The 18,800-nt window shown below is 38.7% G+C and overlaps 1 protein-coding gene across 7 annotated transcripts in view; it reads left to right on the forward strand.

Annotated features, from left to right (window-relative positions):
• Window positions 1-18,800, forward strand: part of CEP112 (centrosomal protein 112) — a 427,630-nt gene that overhangs the window by 241,272 nt on the left and 167,558 nt on the right. For all 7 annotated transcript variants that reach the window (XR_006297953.1, XM_043585075.1, XM_043585077.1 and 4 more), the window contains one exon: window positions 16,699-16,929. Coding sequence is in view for 6 of the 7 variants with exons in the window: in XM_043585075.1 (XP_043441010.1) it covers window positions 16,699-16,929 (231 nt within the window). In the remaining variant the exon portion in view is untranslated. The remainder of the gene's footprint in view (window positions 1-16,698; window positions 16,930-18,800) is intronic.

Here is an 18,800-nt window from a genome sequence, read left to right on the forward strand (position 1 = left end):
CTCAGTCATTTAAGGGATGTAAAATGTATTTTTCGTTTGATAGAACATCAGCATTATGATTCAAGGAATCTCTATTTGCAGCTTAGATGCATCAGGTTAAAAATAGATAAAATGCTGTCCTGGGAATCTGAAGATTTGGTTTCCTACCCAAACTTTTATGTGACTTTAACTACATCCCTTAATAATCTTTTTTCTACTTTTATCAACTACCTGTCTTTCCTGTGGCATATGAGAGCACATTCTAAAAGCTTTAGCCCTATAAAAATGCTATAAAAATATAAACTTTTATCTAAAAACGTTACCATACATATAAAATAATTTTATAACATTTGGCGTAATTTGAAATCATTGATTTCCAAAAAATGTTAACAGGTATATTATGTCATATGCTATAATTATACAGTAAAATAAGATTACTGTTTTCACTGTTTATATGAATTTCAGTTTTTAAATGGCAATAAAGATGGTTTTTAAATGACAATAAATATAAGATATAGCTTTACGCACGATATAAATTTACTCTCTAAAATAGATACGTTAAACTTTCACAAAACACTATTTTTTACTGATCCAACCGTATTCTCCTAATAAATTCTACTAATGACTTTTTAATATATATGCTGTCCTTCCTTGAAATCTGAATATCCGCTTTCACACCAATTCTATATATTTAATAAAATCTCACAAATGCATATTTCATTCAAAGTATTCCTTTCATTAAAAAAAATGAGGGGTTGCCTGCGTGGCTCAGTCAGTTAAGCGTCTTACTCTTGATCTTGGCTCAGGTCATGATCTCACTGTGATGAGATTGAGCCCCACGTTGGGCTCCATGCTATGCATGGAGCCTGCCTAAGATTCTCTCTCTCTCTCTCTCTCTCTCTCTCTCTCTCTCTCTCTCTGTCTCCCTGGCCCCCCTCCCCTTGTCCCTCTCCCATTCAGGTGCACACTCACTCTCTCAAAACCAAAAAAACAAAACCCCCAAAGAAAACAAAAAACATGGGCGCCTGGGTGGCGCAGTCGGTTAAGCGTCCGACTTCAGCCAGGTCACGATCTCACGGTCCGTGAGTTTGAGCCCCGCGTCAGGCTCTGGGCTGATGGCTCAGAGCCTGGAGCCTGTTTCCGATTCTGTGTTTCCCTCTCTCTCTGCCCCTCCCCCGTTCATGCTCTGTCTCTCTCTGTCCCAAAAAAATAAATAAACGTTGAAAAAAAAAATTTTTTTTTTAAAAAACAAACCAAAATGGGACATTTTATTTGGGTGGAGTGAAAGTTCTAGCAGAATAAGAGGCTAAAGTTTTGCTTCAGAAATAACTTAGACATAAGGAGTGATCAATAACCCAACATAACAGAAAGCAAGCTGCTATCTATTTTAAAAATTTAATAGTTGGTACTAAAAATAAATGATGTAAACTCATAATGAAGGTATTATAACTAGATTATATATCATAACTAACAAAGAGTCATCCCGATTTCGGCTCAGGTCACCATCTCACGGTTTGTGGGATCGAGCCCTGCATCAGGCTCTGCCCTGACAGAGCAGAGCCTGCTTGGGATTCTCTCTCTTCCTCTCTCTCTGTCCCCACCCCCCCCCCCCCCACCGCTTGTGCTCTCTCTCTCTCTCTCTCAAAATAAATAAACTTTAAAAAATGATGAGCATCATATTCAAAAAAAAAAAACAAAACACATTTAAAATAGGAATATAACAAAAAATAAAGCTAAGTTATTCTACAATAAACTCCTATGTATATGTTTCATAAAAGTAAATAGCAGACAGCAAGGATATTTTTTCCAAAATTACTCCTAGAATATCCATCTGGTCACCACAGATTAACCCCAATACCTTAAACTGCATACATTTATGTCCTTTACGATGTCGGTTGGTATTTATTATAACGACCTTGAATTATTTTATGGCCTGGGAATATCTTCAAAATCTTCAAAGAAAGATTGAAGTATTATAAGCATATATGCAGCAACTTGCCCTCCCTGGCCGGGTGCACTCAGTTCTTGCAATTTGTGATATCGACAATGAGTTAATTGTCTCAGGTCTACCCGCCGTGCAGACCAGCCGCCCTAGTGCTTGCTGTGTGAGCTAAAATGAAAGGACCAAGTGAATAAAAGATGAAAACACATAATCTCTCAAGGCCGCTTAACTGCAAGATACGGAGTGCTCTGACCTTTTCTGCATGATGTTACCGGCCAAGAAATTAGATGGTCATTTCTTCAATCCTTCGCCCACCCGCGAGGGTTGCATTCCTGTGGCATTTATGTGTGACTTCCTTGAAATGATGAAGTTGCACACGGTGTTTCACAGCTCTCCCCTGCACCCCGCAGAGATTAGCGGGCACGCCGCAGCCCTTCCACTCCACTCTCATAATTCATGTAAGACATACAGGTGTGTTTGAATTCTGTGCCCTCTTGCTCTTGAAGCCGGTGTGAAGCGGTTACAATGGCTAACCGAACGTTATCTGCTTCCGTGCCATTCCACTTCCTCATTCCAACCCCTGTCACCAGCCAAAGAAGGCCTAAGGAAGGCAGGGAATGGTGTCAGGGCCCCTGTTCTCAGGGTCTTGCCCTTTCATCGTGGGGGGGACTTTCTAGAGAGGAGGAGGTTAGTAGTTTGGTCTGTTTCTCTTGAAACGCAATCCCAATCCATTTCCTCGGAGGATTCTCCCTCCTTGCTAAACCTCATTGTGAATGAGAACACAGCTCTTCAGAAATAGCCACTGAAGGTCCTTAAAACATAATTCAGTGAGGCAATGGATGTTTAGATGGATGGACCCACAGATGGACAAACCCATGACTGACATAGCTGAGCAGGGAGCCTTGACCTACCTAAGGATCACAAGTCTCGAAAGACACGAGACCTGTGTGAAAGCAAGAGTTCACCGGGAGGCACTCCCCATTTTATGAACACCTCTGCCTCAGGCCGTTCTGAATGGAAAACTCTTGCCTTTTTATCACTTTGTTTCTGTTTAATCCTGTCCATCCATACTGTCTGACCCTACTGCCTGAGCCTTGGTGTTCTTACGCACCAATTGCCCTGCCTCAGAACAGCGCTGATTGGAGTTTGACTGTTGTGTTTCATTTGTTAGACACACAAATCATCTATCATTATTTCTGGTACTTTTTTCTTGGAGAGACAAAAGCACTGTTCTTACAAGGTTAAATTCTCTTTTATGCTAAAGTTTCTATGGGACCTATTTACGATAGAAAATTCTATTGCATTTGATATTTATAAAATAATGCTAAAAAATTAAAAGGCCACAACTCGAAAGAGTGTGTTCGCTTTGAATCTGGAAGCTTAAATCCAGATATTTATTTATTAGGTTTAACATAATGAAAGAAGAGAAATCATTTTGGTCAGTTTTATATGACTTTAACTAACACTTGGTGGCCTGCTAACCATGAGTAATTAAAGTGTGTTTTAGAACTCTTACTATGTTGTTCTAAAGAAAATATATCATTTGAAACTTCTTTACGTAATAATGAGAGGTAGACAATAATGAAGTAATGTGATGTTCCAAAACATAATTGAAATCAAGGGTCTCCTGTGAAAAACGCACAATAAAAAGAAAAATTGTCAGAGGATTGTGCATTTCCATAATTAAGACTATATTAACAATAATTACCGTATTATACTTTAAGAAGTTACTTGTTAGAAGCATTCTCCTTGCCATCCAGGCATAACACATCTGCATTATTAAAAAAATGTTATTGTGTCGTGTCTTATACATACAAAGAACATATGTCGTAAATAATATTTAAGCACTAATGCACACAATCAGAACGAACATCAGGAACTGACCACCCAAGGGAAGAATTAGAACGTTGCTGAATCCATCACCTCTGTCCGGATGCTCCTTCCTCTCCCCAGTTCCTGGTGTCTGGACCCCAGAGGCAACCATTGGCCGTCAACGTGTGTTGATGGTTACCTAACCTTTTTTTCAGTATAGCCTTATCACATACCCGTTCCCTAAACAGTATATTGTTTGCTTTTGCTTACATTTGAACTTCATAAAAACGGTTGCATATTATAGGTAATCCATGATTTGGATTTTTTCCCTCAATATTTTTAAGATTCATCCATTCTCTTGTGCACGGTTCCAATTTATTCATTTGTCTAGATACAATGTCCCGTTACTTGTGATACACATTTGAGTCATCTCTAGCTAGGTAGTTTTTACAGCTCCGCTGTGCACATCCTTGGACACGTCCTTGGTGTACGGGTGTTAAGAGTTTCTCTACAAAATGTTGGGACATAACTTAAGAAAATGTTCAGTTTTTCTAGGTATCGCCAATTTAATTCACAACAGGGTTTTGTCGCTTTGTACTCATATCATTAGCATGTAAGAGCGCCATTGATACACATCCTTGCCAACAGTTGGTACTATCAGACTTATTAATTTTTGCTAATACAGTGATTGTAAAATGAATTTGCATTTTCTGATGACCAGTGAAGTTGGACACCTTTTCATGTGTTTACCATTAAAATGTTTCTGTTTATAATAAGGTTCTTTTATTTACTTATTTAAAAAAACTTTTTAATGTTTATTTTTGAGAGAGAGACGGAACACAAGTGCGGGAAGGGTAGAGAGAGAGGGAGACACAGAATCTGAAGCGGGCTCCAGGCTCTGAGCTGTCAGCACAGAGCCGGATGCAGGGCTTGAACTCACGGACTGTGAGATCATGACCTGAGCCGAAGTCGGACACTCAACCGACTGAGCCACCCAGGGGCCTCTATAATAAAATTCTTGATCATACCGTTTTCTCATTTCTCTATTGGACTGTTTATCTTCATTTATTGGTGTGCCTCACAAATTCTGGATACTGTTCTTTCATCAATTATATATGTTACAAATCTCCTCTTTAAAATTTTTATTTATATTTTCATTATCTTTATGGTGTCTTTTGATGAATGAATGTTCCTAATTATAGTCTAACTTATCAATCTTTTCAAGTTAGTGCCTTGTGAGTCGTGTTTAAGGAAGTTTCTTATCTTCAAGTAAAAAAGCCCTCCCCTGTATTTTTAAAAATGTCATCTTTCACTTTTGGTCCCTGATCACTATGCACTGATTTTTAAAATATTAGCCTTATTGAGATATAATTTCCACATCATACAATTAACCCTTTTAAAGTATACAGTCGCATGGGTTTCAGTGTGGTTCACAGAGTTGCGCAACCATCACCCCCCAAATTTTGGAACATTTTATCACCTCCTCCCCCCAAACAGATATTTACTAACAGTCTATCACCCTCCATTTTCCCCACAACAGCCCTGGGCAACCACTAATCTAAATCCTGTGCCTCTACATCTGCTTGTGCTATTTCTTATGAGTAGAATCATACATTATGTGGTCTTTTGTGACTAGTTTCTTTCATTTGTTGTGCTTTCAAGGTTCATTCATGTCATAGCCTATATTAGCTCTCCATTCCTTTTTATTGCTGAATAATATTCCATTGTTTATCTATATTATATTTTATTTGTTCGTTCATCAGTTGATTGACAGTTTGTCTACTTTTTGGCTGTTATGAATAATGCTGCTGTGGACACATACACGTTTTTGTGCAGAGATATGCTTTATTTGTCTTGGGTATATACTTAGGAGTGGAGGGAATTGATTTTTGTCTATTATGTAAGGTAGGGATCCGATTTCATTCTTTCCCATATGAGTAACTTATTGTCTTAGCATAGTTTTGAAACTGGTTCACCATTGCCCTCCAAAAGTGCAATACAGTGGGATGCGTGGGTGGCTCAGTCAATTGAGCTTCTGACTCTTGATTTCAACTTGGGTCATGATCCCAGGGTTGTGAGATCAAGCCCTGCATTGGGGCTCTGTGCTGACAGCACGGAGCCTGCTTGGAATTATTTCTCTTCCTGTCCCCACCCCTGCTCACCTTCTCTCTCTCTCTCTCTCTCTCTCTCTCTCTCTAGGTAAAATAAATAAAAATTTTAAAAATAAAACTTTTTTTTTTTTAAAAGTGCAGTACCAGCTCCAACCAATGTGACCTTGTTTCTAGGTTCACTATTATGTTCCATTAGTCAAAATTTCCTATTTTTTATGATAATACTATACTGTATTAATTTCAGTCACATTATATAGGCCCTGATCTGTGGCGTGTCAGGCCATTTGTTCGTTGGGACTATCATGGGATTCTGTTCATCCTGTACATTTTAGGTTCAGCTTGTCAAGTTTCTTGCAAGCTTTTGTTAAAATTTTAATTGGATTTGCATCGATGCCATCAATTTGGGGAGAACTGTCGGAAGGCTTTCCATCCCCATGATGTATCTCTGTTATTTAGATTTTCATTAATGTCTTTTTAAAAGGCTTATAATTTTTTCTCTAGAATTTTGCACATCTTTTGGTAGACTTATTTCTGAGAATCTTCTGTTTGTTATAGCTATTCATGGTGTTTATAATTTTTGTGCTGATGTGTAAAGATTACAAATAATTTTTAAACATGGCTCTTTAATTCAAACACCTTTCTAAACTCTTATTATTCCTAATGATTTGTACATTCATTTCGCATTCTCTCTATATAGACAATCATAGCTTTCATGACTGAAGACAGTTTGTTTTCCTTTTTTTTTCTCTTGTCATACATTTATGAATGTAAGTCGTGGTAGACATTTTTTTCTTTTTCTTGATTTCTTTTTCTTCTTCCTGCACAATAAATAATAAATAAAATTTGCTGAGTTTTTGGTAAATATCTTTCATCTGGTTAAGAATGGTCTCTTCTGGGGTGCCTGGGCGACTCAGTTGGTTAAGCATCTGACTCTTTATTTTGGCTCAGGTCATGATCTCATGGCTCATGAGTTCGAGCCCCATGTCAGGCTCTTTACTGACAGTGCAGAACCTGCCTTGGGACCCTCTCTTTTCCTCTCTCTCTGCCTTCTCTGCTTGTTCTCTCTCTCTCTTTCAAAAATAAATAAAACTTAAAAAATAATAAAAACTTAAAAAATGGCCAAGAGTTCCTGTCATGGAGTTTTTTTCAATTTTTTTTTTTGTTTGTTTATTGAGATAACCATAAGGCTTTTTTCTTTGAATACATTAATGGAAAAAAATCATATCATAGGTTATGTTTTACCATTACACCAACATTATGTCTCATCCAATATTTAAATGATGTATTATTGCTGGCTTCAATTTGCTAACAATTTTTGAGAGTGATTGACCTGAATTTTTATTTTTTAGACATATTTTTTAATCGATGTTATGCTAGCCTCATAAATTGAGTTGCTGAGTAATCTTTTTTTGAGTCCCTGGAAGAATTAATCTAAGAGTGAATTATTTGTTTCTTAAAAATTTGGTAAATCTGGCCAGTAGAACCATCTGGGCTTGATATTTCATTTCAGGAAAGATTTTTGACTACTATTTAAATTTTTCTAATGGTTGCTGGATGATTCACATTTTCCAATTTTCTAGCCAGTTTTGGTAAATTTTTATAGTTTATGAATTTTCCTTTTCATTTAAATTTGATAATTTATTGGCACTTACAGATTTTGGGAAATGTTAAACTGCCCTTGCATTCTGTACAACTTGGCAATAACATATTTTATTTGTATACATTACTGGACTTGGTTTCTAATAATTCGTTTAGGATTTTATGTCTGTGTTCATGAGTATGCTGACCTGTAATTTTTGTTTCTCTTCATATTCTTGTCATCCTTTGTTATCAATATTATAACTTCTGAAATAGTTTGAGAGTACATTTCTCTATTCTCTGCAAGAGATTATAAAAGACTAGAATGATCTATCTTCTGGAAGATTTTTTTAGGACTCACCTGTGAAATTATCTAAACTTATTGTTTTCTTTGTAGGAAGCATTTTCACTATTCTTCCAATTTATCTAATTAGATTGTTTTATTTCTTCTTTTTGGCATTTTATATTTTCCTGGGAATCTATTTCACTTCTGTTCTCCAAGTATTGGCATAATCTTTCATTTTTATTTTTATTTTTTTTAAGTTCATTTATTTTGAGGGAGAGAGAGAGAGAGAGAGAGAGTGAGTGAGGAACAGACAGAGAGGGGGAGAGGGAGAATCCCAAGCAGACTCTACACCACCAGCATAGAGCACTATGTGGGGCTAGAACCCACGAACCATGAGCTCATGACCTGAGCCAAAGTCAGATGCTTAACCGACTGAGCCACCCAGGTTCCCCTAATCTTTTTTTTTTTTTTTTTTTGAGAGAGAGTGCACAAGTGGCGGAGGGGCAGAGAGGGAGAGGAAGAAAGAAATCCCAAGTAGGTTCTGTACTGTCAGCACAGAGCCCAATGTGGGTCACAGTCTCACGACTGTGAGATCATGACCTCGGCCAAAATCAAGAGTCAGGTGCTTTACTGACTGAGCCAGCCAGGTACCCCTTGGCATAATATTTTTATGGTATGATCTTATTTATCTCTTTAATGTCTGATGGATTTCTGGTATGGTTTTTTTTTTAATGGTAGTATTAGTTATCTCTTTTTTCTAGGTAATATTGCCATAGCTTTATTTGCAGCCCTAATGTTTGTTTGTGTCTTCTCTCCTGTTTCCTTCATCAGTCTTACCAGAAATTGTTCTACCTTGTAATTTCTTAAATTGGCCTTTTTTTCATTAACAATTAGCCTTTTAAAAATAAATAATATGTTGGGGTGCCTGAGTGGCGCAGTCGGTTGGGCGTCCAACTTCAGCCAGGTCACCATCTCGCAGTCCGGGAGTTCGAGCCCCGCATCGGGCTCTGTGCTGATGGCTCAGAGCCTGGAGCCTGTTTCTGATTCTGTGTCTCCCTCTCTCTCTGCCCCTCCCCCGTTCATGCTCTGTCTCTCTCTGTCCCAAAAATAAATAAACGTTGAAAATAAAAAAAAAAATTAAAAAAAAATAAATAAAAATAAATAATATGTTATGGCTACATATTTCCTTCACTTCACCTTCATCCTTCAGGATTTCGTAAGTAATATTTTCTTTGTAAATCATTTCTAAGAATTTTTATTTAAATTTTTATTTAAATTTAAAGAATTTATGAATTTATTTTTGATTAGGAATTAGTTAACATCAATCAATTAAAATTTTTTTTAATGTTTATTTATTTTAAAGGGAGAGGGACAGAGAGCATGCATGAGCAGGGGAGGAGCAGAGAGAAAGGGAGATAGAGAATCCCAAGCAGGCTCTGAGCTCTGTGCTGACAGCAGAGAGCCTGATGTGGGGCTTGAACCCACAAACCGTGCAGTCATAACCTGAGCTGAAGTCGGACTCTTTAGAGACTGAGCCACCCAGGCACCCCAACATCAATCAATTTAAAAGTCACAAAAATAGATACAATAAAATATCTCTCATGAACCCATGACTGTTGATACTAACCCCCTCATTCCCATTTAAAACAGTACAAATGTGAAAAAAAAATGTCTTGGGTCTTCTAAGTACTTTAATTTTTATCTTAAATTTGTTTTGAACCATGAATTATTTAAACTGTGTTTAAAACTTTGAAGTATTAGGGGATTATTTTGGTTTTGTTGTTGCTATTTTTGCCAAGGTTCCTAATTTAATTTTTTTTAAATCTTTATTCACTTTTTGAGAGACAGAGACAGAGCGAGCATGAGCGGGGGAGGGACAGAGAGAGAGGGAGACACAGAATCTGAAACAGGCTCCAGGTTCTGAGCTGTCAGCACAGAACCTGACACGTATTTTAAAAACATTTTTAAATTTATAGAGAAAATTGAGAAGATAGTATAAAGTTTTCCCATATACCTTGCACCCAGTTTCCTTTTATTAACATCTTACATTAATATGGTACATTGTTTAAATTACACACCAGTGTTGATATGTCATCATTAACTAAAATCCATACCTTATTCAGATTTGCTTAGTTTTTACCTAGTATCCTTTTTTTGTTACACAATCCCATCTAGAATATCACATTCCATTTAGTTGTCTTCTTTCCTTAGTCTCTTCTGCTATGATAGTTTGTCAGATTTTCCTTACTTTTGATAACCTTGACAGTTTTGAGGAACGCCCATTAGGAATTTGTAAATGCCCTTCATTGTAATTTGGAATACCTCTGCAAGGAAGATTTGTTTCTTCTGCCCCATTAATTAATTTATTAAATAAATCATTTATATGAGTATGTACTCATGGATATTTATTTTATTCTTTGAAATATAATCCAATCCTTTTTTTTTTTTCTCAAATTGTTCCAGCTTTGGCCATTGGGAGCTCCTTCAGTTGGTTCTTGTATCTTTAATATACTCTCATCAAGGAGCACTTCCTTACTACTAGCACAGCAAGATGCTCTGGTTCATCTTATATATTTCCTGCTCACTCTTAGACTCAGTCATTTGTCTAAGGGCCACTGTTTCCTTTTATCAGGGAATGGTACTAGAACCCAAAATCTGAGTGCTTGGTGTGTTTGTTGCTACTGGGATGTCATTTACTGAATATATTCTTTTTTTCCCTCATTTTACCTGCTTTTAAGCTTTTCTCTTTGTCTTTTGTGTTCTGCCATTTCATTACCTAGTATACAGATTAGACCCCTCCCTCCCTCCCTCCCTCCCTCCCTCCCTTCCTTCCTACTTTTCCTTCCTTCCTTCCTTCCTTCCTTCCTTTTCTGTCCTGTCTGATATTTATTCTGCTCACTAATTCTGAGGATTCTTATTTTTCCTCAGTTCTGAAAATTCTCATTTTTGCATACCCTTCCTACCTTCTCTTTTCTGTCCCCTCCTTCTAGAACTCCAGACATATATTAGATATTTTTATTTTACCTTCCATAGCTTTAAACATCTCACTTACAGTTATCTTCTGATTATTAATTTGCTGTGTTCTAAGTAATTTATTAAGATCCCTCTTCTGTTTCATTACTTTTTTGCTTTTGCTATGTTTAAACTGCCTTAACCCATCTATTCTTTTATTCAAAAACTTTTTTTGGAAGTTATATTTGATTCTTTCTCAAATATGATAATTTTTGCTTAGTCTCTTGTGACTTACTCACTTTGTGATTCTATCTTTTAAAAACTTTTTTTTGTGTTTATTTCTTTATTTTGAGAGAGGGAAAGAGAGAAGGGGAAAGGGGGGAGGGGCAGAGAGAGAGGGAGAGAGAGAATCCCAAGCATCCCCCACACTGTCAGTGCAGAGCCCAACATGGGGCTTGATCTCACGCACCATGAGATCATGACCTGAGCCAGTATCAAGAATCAGATGTTTAACCAACTGAGCCACCCAGGCGCCCCTTTTAAATTTTTTTTAATGTTTCATCTTTTGTTTTTTAAAACATTTAATACATGTTATTTTATCTTATTTTTCTGATAATTCTCATATTTGAGGTGCCTGCCAGTGGGAATCTGTTTTTGCTGACTCTTACCGATGGTGTTTTTTCCCTGGATTTAATCATTTTTAAATTATGAGCTCATTCTTGGTTTACCTTAATTTATGGAAAAGTTGGAGACATTAAACTAAAGAAACTTTTTTCCAGAGGGAATTTATTTTAGCACCAGGCAGGAGTAAATAACACCATGGACCTAGAACCACGTTAGTCCTATTCCAGGCCCGCTGACTTAATTCCATGGAATCTTGTTCAGCTCCCATATTCCTTGCCCCCAGAAGCTGCAATGCTCATAAAGACATTTGTCCTCCAAGATACATTGCCTTTTGAGCATGCTCAGTGCTCACTATCCTGTTTTTGACACAGGCAGTTTTATAGTGTGTGATTTTTGTTTTGTTTTTTTCTTTTGGATTTTTCTCTTACTTCCTATGAGCAAAGAAAGAAAACATTGTATTTTGTACAGAATCTAGTTGTTTCATGTCATGAAGGTCTCTCAGAATATCTAATCTGCCAAACTGCCTGAGGTAACCATCCTAAGTCACCAATATTCCTCTCTCTTCCTGGCCTTCATCATGCATTTAGTTGTTTAGCCCTTTTTTTAATGTTTATTTATTTTTGAGAGAGCACAAGTGGGGGATGGGCAGAAAGAAGGAGAGACACAGTTCCCAAGTAGGCTCCGTGCCATCAGCGCAGAGCCTCATGTGGGGCTCGAACCCATGAACCGCGAGATCATCACCTGAGCTGAGATCAAGAGTCGGACACTTAACCCGCTGCACCACCCAGGTGCCTTCCCCTAACCATTTCAGTTCTACTTCTAAAACTGTATTCCCATCCATTCCACTCTTTCCACTACTGCTGGCCTTCCCATCCCTGGTGTGTCTAAGCCATGATATAAACTGCCTCCAGGGTAGTCTTTCTTAATACAAATTCAGTAGTATTTCTTGACTTACTATCCCCACATACTCCTTTCCAGCACCCAATTTAGGTATCTTACTGGTCCTCCAGTGCCTTGATTTCCAACTCCTGTAGTTTAATGTCTTCAATATCTGCAGCAAATCTCTGTTTTCTGAGTTTCTCCTATTCCTCTTTGACGTCCTGTTTTTCTTCTTCCATGCAACTCATTCTTTCTTCCTGAAATGTCCTGTGTTTATCCCTGTTCCCAAATGGTGCTAATTTCTCTCTTAAGGTACATCTCAGATGCATTCACTTTTATTCAGGTTTTCAGAATTCTTAGCTCAAAGTAAGGGCTCCCTCTTTTGAACTTTTATGGCACATCGTCTTCTCTTACGGCTCTATGGGGTGTGTGTGTTTGTGTATGTGTGTGTGTATGTTTGTGTGTGTGTGTGTGTGTGTGTGTGTGTGTGTGTGTGTGTAGCTTATTTATTACAGTCTAAACTCTATGGGTAAAGTTTTTTCTCTAGAAGTCACTTAGGTGGCTTCCACATCATAGATCCTAACAAATGGTAGATTACATATACCTACACATTAAAGAGTAGCACATTGGAAACATTTCAGCTCTTGGTGGTGATTGCTCACAAACTTTCTGTGACGGTACAAAGGTAACCTAATACATCAATAACTATATTAACGTTGTCTTTATTCCAAGAGCACCTATAGAACAATTTTTGGATTTCCCAGATAGTCCAAATGATTCTTAACCATGAACGTGTTCTCAACTTAGACACATTTTGCTTTCATAAAATGCATTTTTGAATTTTGTTTGGGACCACTTTGATGATAATCCTGGCAATGTATTATCATTTATGAGATGTTTCAACCTCTCACTGCTCTTGCCGGAACTTGTCAGATTCAGAGTGGTTTGAAGAGTCATTAGCTTTCTGGGGCGCCTGGGTGGCTCAGTAGGTTAAGTGTCCTACTTCAGCTCAGATCATGATCTGAGTCATGAGTTCATCATCAGGTCATGAGGTTGAGCCCTGTGTCTGGCTCGCTGTTGTCAGCACAGAACCCGCTCTGGATCCTCTGTCCCCCTCGCTCTCTGCCCCTTCCCCACTCGCACCTGTGCACATGTGCACTCTCTCTTCTCTTTCAAAAATAAACATTAAAAAAAGAGTCATTAGCTTTCTAAGGAAATTGGTATAAACGTTTGGTGTTTGTCTTTTGGTGACTGGCTTATTTCACTGAGCATAATGTCCTCAAGTTTCATCCGTGCTATAGTATAAGTCAGAATTTCCTTCTTTCTGTAGGCCGAAGAACAATGCATCGTACATACAGACCCCATTTTGCTTATCCCCCTATCTGTTGATGGACATTCAGTTGCTTCCATGTTTTCTGGTCTGTCTGTATGTTCTTAACTGTTAATTGAACTCAGCTCGATTAAAAGTTGTGCTTACGGTGTGTGTCCCCTATAGACAGATAACAACCTTTATTAATTTGTTAAATGTTGTTGTAATTCTCCTGTTCTATATCAGTCAGATGGATGAAGTTTGATAGCTCGTTATTTATAATCGTAAAGAAAAATGAACACGTCTATTCCAGATTGATCTTGGCAGTTCTGTCACTCTAGTTATCAGCACTTGCTAAGGACTGAAATATTAAATACCCCAGGGAAGCCTTCAGCATTAAGGTCTTTCATTTAATGTTTATTTCTCCCATAATTAGTTGATACATTTTTCAGTATAGTTTTTCTGTTTGAAAATCGTCATTGGACTAAAGCCAGTGCATATCAATGTGCCAGCAACTTAAAATGTCTTCCTTAAGTTCTCATCACATTCCTAGTCAACTAATAAAAATATACAGAATTACGAAGTGCACCAGTGGCTCGGGTGTGCAGAAACAGGTTCCCGTATACACTGTTGTTCACATTGGAAAATGGACTCAGTGTTTCTGTAGAGCAATTTGGAAAAAAAGCTACAAAGTCATTCTTATCTTTTGATGAAATAATCTTCATAATGTAAACTAAAAGCAAAATAGCATTGTAATGTATTCATAGGTGTCGCATATGTAATAATGACTAATTGGAAATAAGACAAATATCCAAAAATAATATGATTAAGTAAATGACGATATACTGCAATGATGAAATATTAAAGAGCTACTAAGAGTGACAAGTACGCTAATAAATGGAAATGAAGACATAAAGTTAGGTATAGGAAGAGGTAGAACAGCATCTAAACGTGACTATACCATGGAAAATATTTTTATGGGCGTGCCCGGGTGACTCAGTTAAGTGCGTAACTCTTGATTTCAGCTCATGACCTCACGGTTTGTGAGATCAAGCCCCCCGAGGGGCTCTGCACTGACGGCACAGAGTCTGCTGTGGATTCTCTCACGCCCTCTCTCTCTGCCCCTCCCCCACTTACACTTTCTCTCTCTCTCAAAATAAATAAATAAACTTAAAAAAAAAAAGAAAGTAAATATTTTTATGTACATCGACAAAGATTGAAATTCAGTTTGGGGTGGTCTTGGTGGTTTTGGGAAGCTAACTTATTTTGTTCATTTTTTATTTTTTACAAAGACGTTATGACCCTGTGACTTTGCGATGCAGCTTTGTACTAATCCTAGTGAAAATTTGAAGTTAGGGGTGTACAATAAGAATAAATGAACAAAATACAACAAATGTCATTCTCTATAAAAAATTCTTACAACTTGGGGCGCCTGGGTGGCGCAGTCGGTTAAGCGTCCGACTTCAGCCAGGTCACAATCTCGCGGTCCGTGAGTTCGAGCCCCGCATCAGGCTCTGGGCTGTTGGCTCAGAGCCTGGAGCCTGTTTCCGATTCTGTGTCTCCCTCTCTCTCTGCCCCTCCCCCGTTCATGCTCTGTCTCTCTCTGTCCCAAAAATAAATAAACAAAAACATTGAAAAAAAAATTAAAAAAAAAATTCTTACAACTTTGATACAGTATAGTAGGTGATAAAAACAAAGGCTTTCAAATCAAATCAGTCTGAATTTGGATGAAACCTTTGCAAGTCTGTTTCTCTCAGACTACGTCTTAGTCTGTCCTGGCTACTATAAGAACATACCACGGGCTGGGTGGGTTATAAGCAGCAGACATGCACCTGTCCCATTTCTGGAAGCTCGAAGTCGAAGACCAAGGCACCAGCATGTTTGTGTTCTAATAAGGACCCTCTTCCTGGTTCATGGCTAGCGCCTTCTCCCTGCATCCTCACGTGGTAGAAGGGGAAAGGGATTTCTGAGTCTCCTTTCAAAAGGCACTAATCCCATTTTATAAAGGCATTAATCACATCCTGAAGGCCCAAGATGACCAATGTCCTTAATAGAAGAGGAAAATTTGGACCCAGGGACACAGACACACAAAGAAGCCATGTGAAGACAGAGCAGAGACTGGAGCGATACATCTGTAAGCCGAGGAACACCAAAGATCTCCAGCAAACCCCAGAAGCTAGAAGAGAGGCATGGAACAGATTTTTCCCTCTGAGCCTCCAAAAGGAGTCCACTCTACCATCACCTTGATTTCAGACTACTAATCTCTAGAACTGTGAGAGAATAGGTGTCTGTTGTATTAAGCCACTCAGTTTATAGTACTTTGTTAATGGCAGCCTCAGGAAACTAATATACCCCGTATGTTTGGGAATTAAGAAACGTACTTCTAAATGGTTTATAAGTCAAAGAAGAAAATAATAATGGAAGTTAAAAATGTTTGAGCTAAATGATAATGAAAATCTCATATTTGTACACCTAAGAGATTAAACGTAAGCAATAGTTGGAGGGATATTTATAGTCTTAAGTTTATAAATCAGAAAAGAAGTAAGTATAAAAATAAATGACTTAAATACTGAAAATAAGAAAATAGGAGGAGGAATATAAAATAAACCCAAGAACGTAGAATGCTAGACATCATGAAATCAGAGCAGACATATGAAATAAAAACGAAAATACAAGGGCACCTGGGTGGCTTAGTTGGTTAAGCGTCTGACTCTTGATTTCGGTTCAGGTCATGGTTGTGGGACCGAGACCTGTGTCGGGCTCTATGCTGACAGCATGGAGCCTGTTTGTGACTCTTTCTGTCTCTCTGCCTCTCTGTCTCTCTGTCTCTGCCTCTCTGCCTCTCCCCTGCTTGTGCACGAGCTCTCTCTCTCTCAAAATAAATGAACTTAAAAAAGCCCGAAAATACAATAGCAAGTACTAGATGAATCTTCGGAACATAATGTTGAATATTGAAAAAGCAAGTTGCAAAGGAATACATATAACATTCCATTTACATAAATATTTGAAGCAAATGAAATGGACTATGTTGTATATGGTAAAATGTTCTAGGTAGCATTTATGTCCAAACGAGGAGGAGATGGCATGGGATGGGAGAATAAGGGAAGGAAGGAAGGGAGGAAGGAAGGAAGGGAACTTTTTTGGTAGATTTATTAACCTTTTGTGATTCTTCTTTTATGATTTTCCTATTCATATCCTCTACCCGTTTTTCATTTTTAAAAATAAGGCTATTGCCGACATGGAAGCCCAAGTTCACAAGTTGAGAGAAGAGCTGATTCATGTGAACTCACAGCGGAAACAGCAGCTCGTGGAACTCGGCCTTCTTCGTGAAGAGGAGAAGCAAAAGGCTGCAAGGGACCACGAGACCACGGTCTATAAGCTGAAGGCCGAGTCAGAAAAGATGAAGTTGGAGCTGAAGAGGGCTCATGCCGCCGAGACAGACGTGGCATTGGAAAAGGTAAGGCATCCCGCTGGATTCGTACAGATCCCTGGGACCCATGTTTGGATACCACTGCTGCCACCCTTGCATTTGATCTCTCAAAGATGGCAGGCCTAGAACCACTCCCGAAATGTGTGAACTATTCACATGAGCAGTTTCAGTATCTCGCTCTATGTTTAAACACCACGAGAAGAATCCGGGGAGTAGGTTCCCTAACTTTTCCCTTGACGTTCATGGAAGGGATAGTTGGAATATCCCATTTCCATAGGGATTGAATACACGTGGTGATAGAGCAGTGTAGAACACTGTCCAGTATTGTGCTGAGCAGGAATCCTTGGGCGATAGCCTGAAGTTTTCCTAGGTTAAGACTAGATCTTTGGTAGTTTTTCCAGTAGTTGTTTCTATATTTCACAGTCTTTTGTAATAGCATGACATAAATGATGACGTAGTTTCCCAGATAGATGTTTCAGATTAAGAAAAGTTTCTTTAGAATTATATATTTTTGAAAAAGATGTCAGCATAATGTTCACACATTTGGGGTTGACTTGTATTCCAGGTATAATCTCAAATATTCATTCTTTCAATGTTCTGAAAAAGTGGAAACATTTTAATTGGATAGTAAATGTGAAATGTTATAAATCATAGCAGCTGTAAATGACCTCTTGAGTTCCTACAGACCCGTCTCTTACCTTGAGATCAAAAAACTTGAATAGGGTAATCTAAGAGTCTTCTAATTCTGCTTATTTTTTTTACCTTTTCTTCTTCATCTTTGAATACTCTGTCTTCACAGAACACACAACACCGTTCTAATGCTTCACTGATTTTATTTATTTATTTATTTATTTTTTAAATTTTTTTTCAACGTTTATTTATTTTTGGGACAGAGAGAGACAGAGTATGAACGGGGGAGGGGCAGAGAGAGAGGGAGACACAGAATTGGAAACAGGCTCCAGGCTCTGAGCCATCAGCCCAGAGCCCGACGCGGGGCTCGAACTCACGGACCGCGAGATCGTGACCTGGCTGAAGTCGGACGCTCAACCGACTGCGCCACCCAGGCGCCCCAACTGATTTTATTTTTTTAATGTTTATTTACTTTTGAGAGAGAGAGAGAGAGAGAGAGAGAGAGACAGAGCATGAGCGAGGGAGGGGCAGAGAGAGACACACACACAGAATCCAAAGCAGGTTTCAGGCTCTGAGCTGTCAGCACAGAGCCCGACACGGGGCTCAAACTCATGGACCGCGCAATCATGACCTGGGCCGAAGTTGGACGCTTAACCGACGGAGCCACCCAGGTGCCCCTGCTCCACTGATATTACATGGATTGTGACCCTAAGATGCTTCCCTGATAGTGTCTTAATTTCTCGGGAGCTTGGATTTTATCAGGCTTTGCCCTTGGCAGCATAACTCTGAACCCAGAAATAAATAGAAACAAGACTCTAAAGAGGCAGAAGGTAGCCTGGACTTCTTAGAGGAATAGCAGGGAGACTGGCGTGGCCAGAAATGGTGACCAAGGAGGAGAAAGAGAAGGAGGTGATGAGGCTAGGGAAGAAACCTCGGGTCCTGTGGGCCTACGTGGGCCCTTGGCAGGGTTTTGCTTTGACTCTCTGAGACTAAGGAGACTTTGCAGGTTTTGAGCAGAGGAGGGACGATGCTCTGATTCCCATTTGAGTAGCATCTCTCTGTGCGTGCTAAGAATAGACTGAACTGAAGGCACAGAAGGCAGTAGGGACACCAGTGAAAAGTCCATTGCAGGAAGTTTAGACGAGATGACAGAGGCCCGGGCCTGGGCAGTGGCAGCAAAAGTGGTCAAAATTGATGAGATTCAGGTTGGGTTCTGAAAAGGGAACAGTGTCTGCTGTTAGTTCAGACGTGGAGTCAAGAGAGAAAGA

This window comes from Prionailurus bengalensis, chromosome E1 (genome assembly GCF_016509475.1).
Source record: "Prionailurus bengalensis isolate Pbe53 chromosome E1, Fcat_Pben_1.1_paternal_pri, whole genome shotgun sequence".
NCBI classification, from domain to species: domain Eukaryota; kingdom Metazoa; phylum Chordata; class Mammalia; order Carnivora; family Felidae; genus Prionailurus; species Prionailurus bengalensis.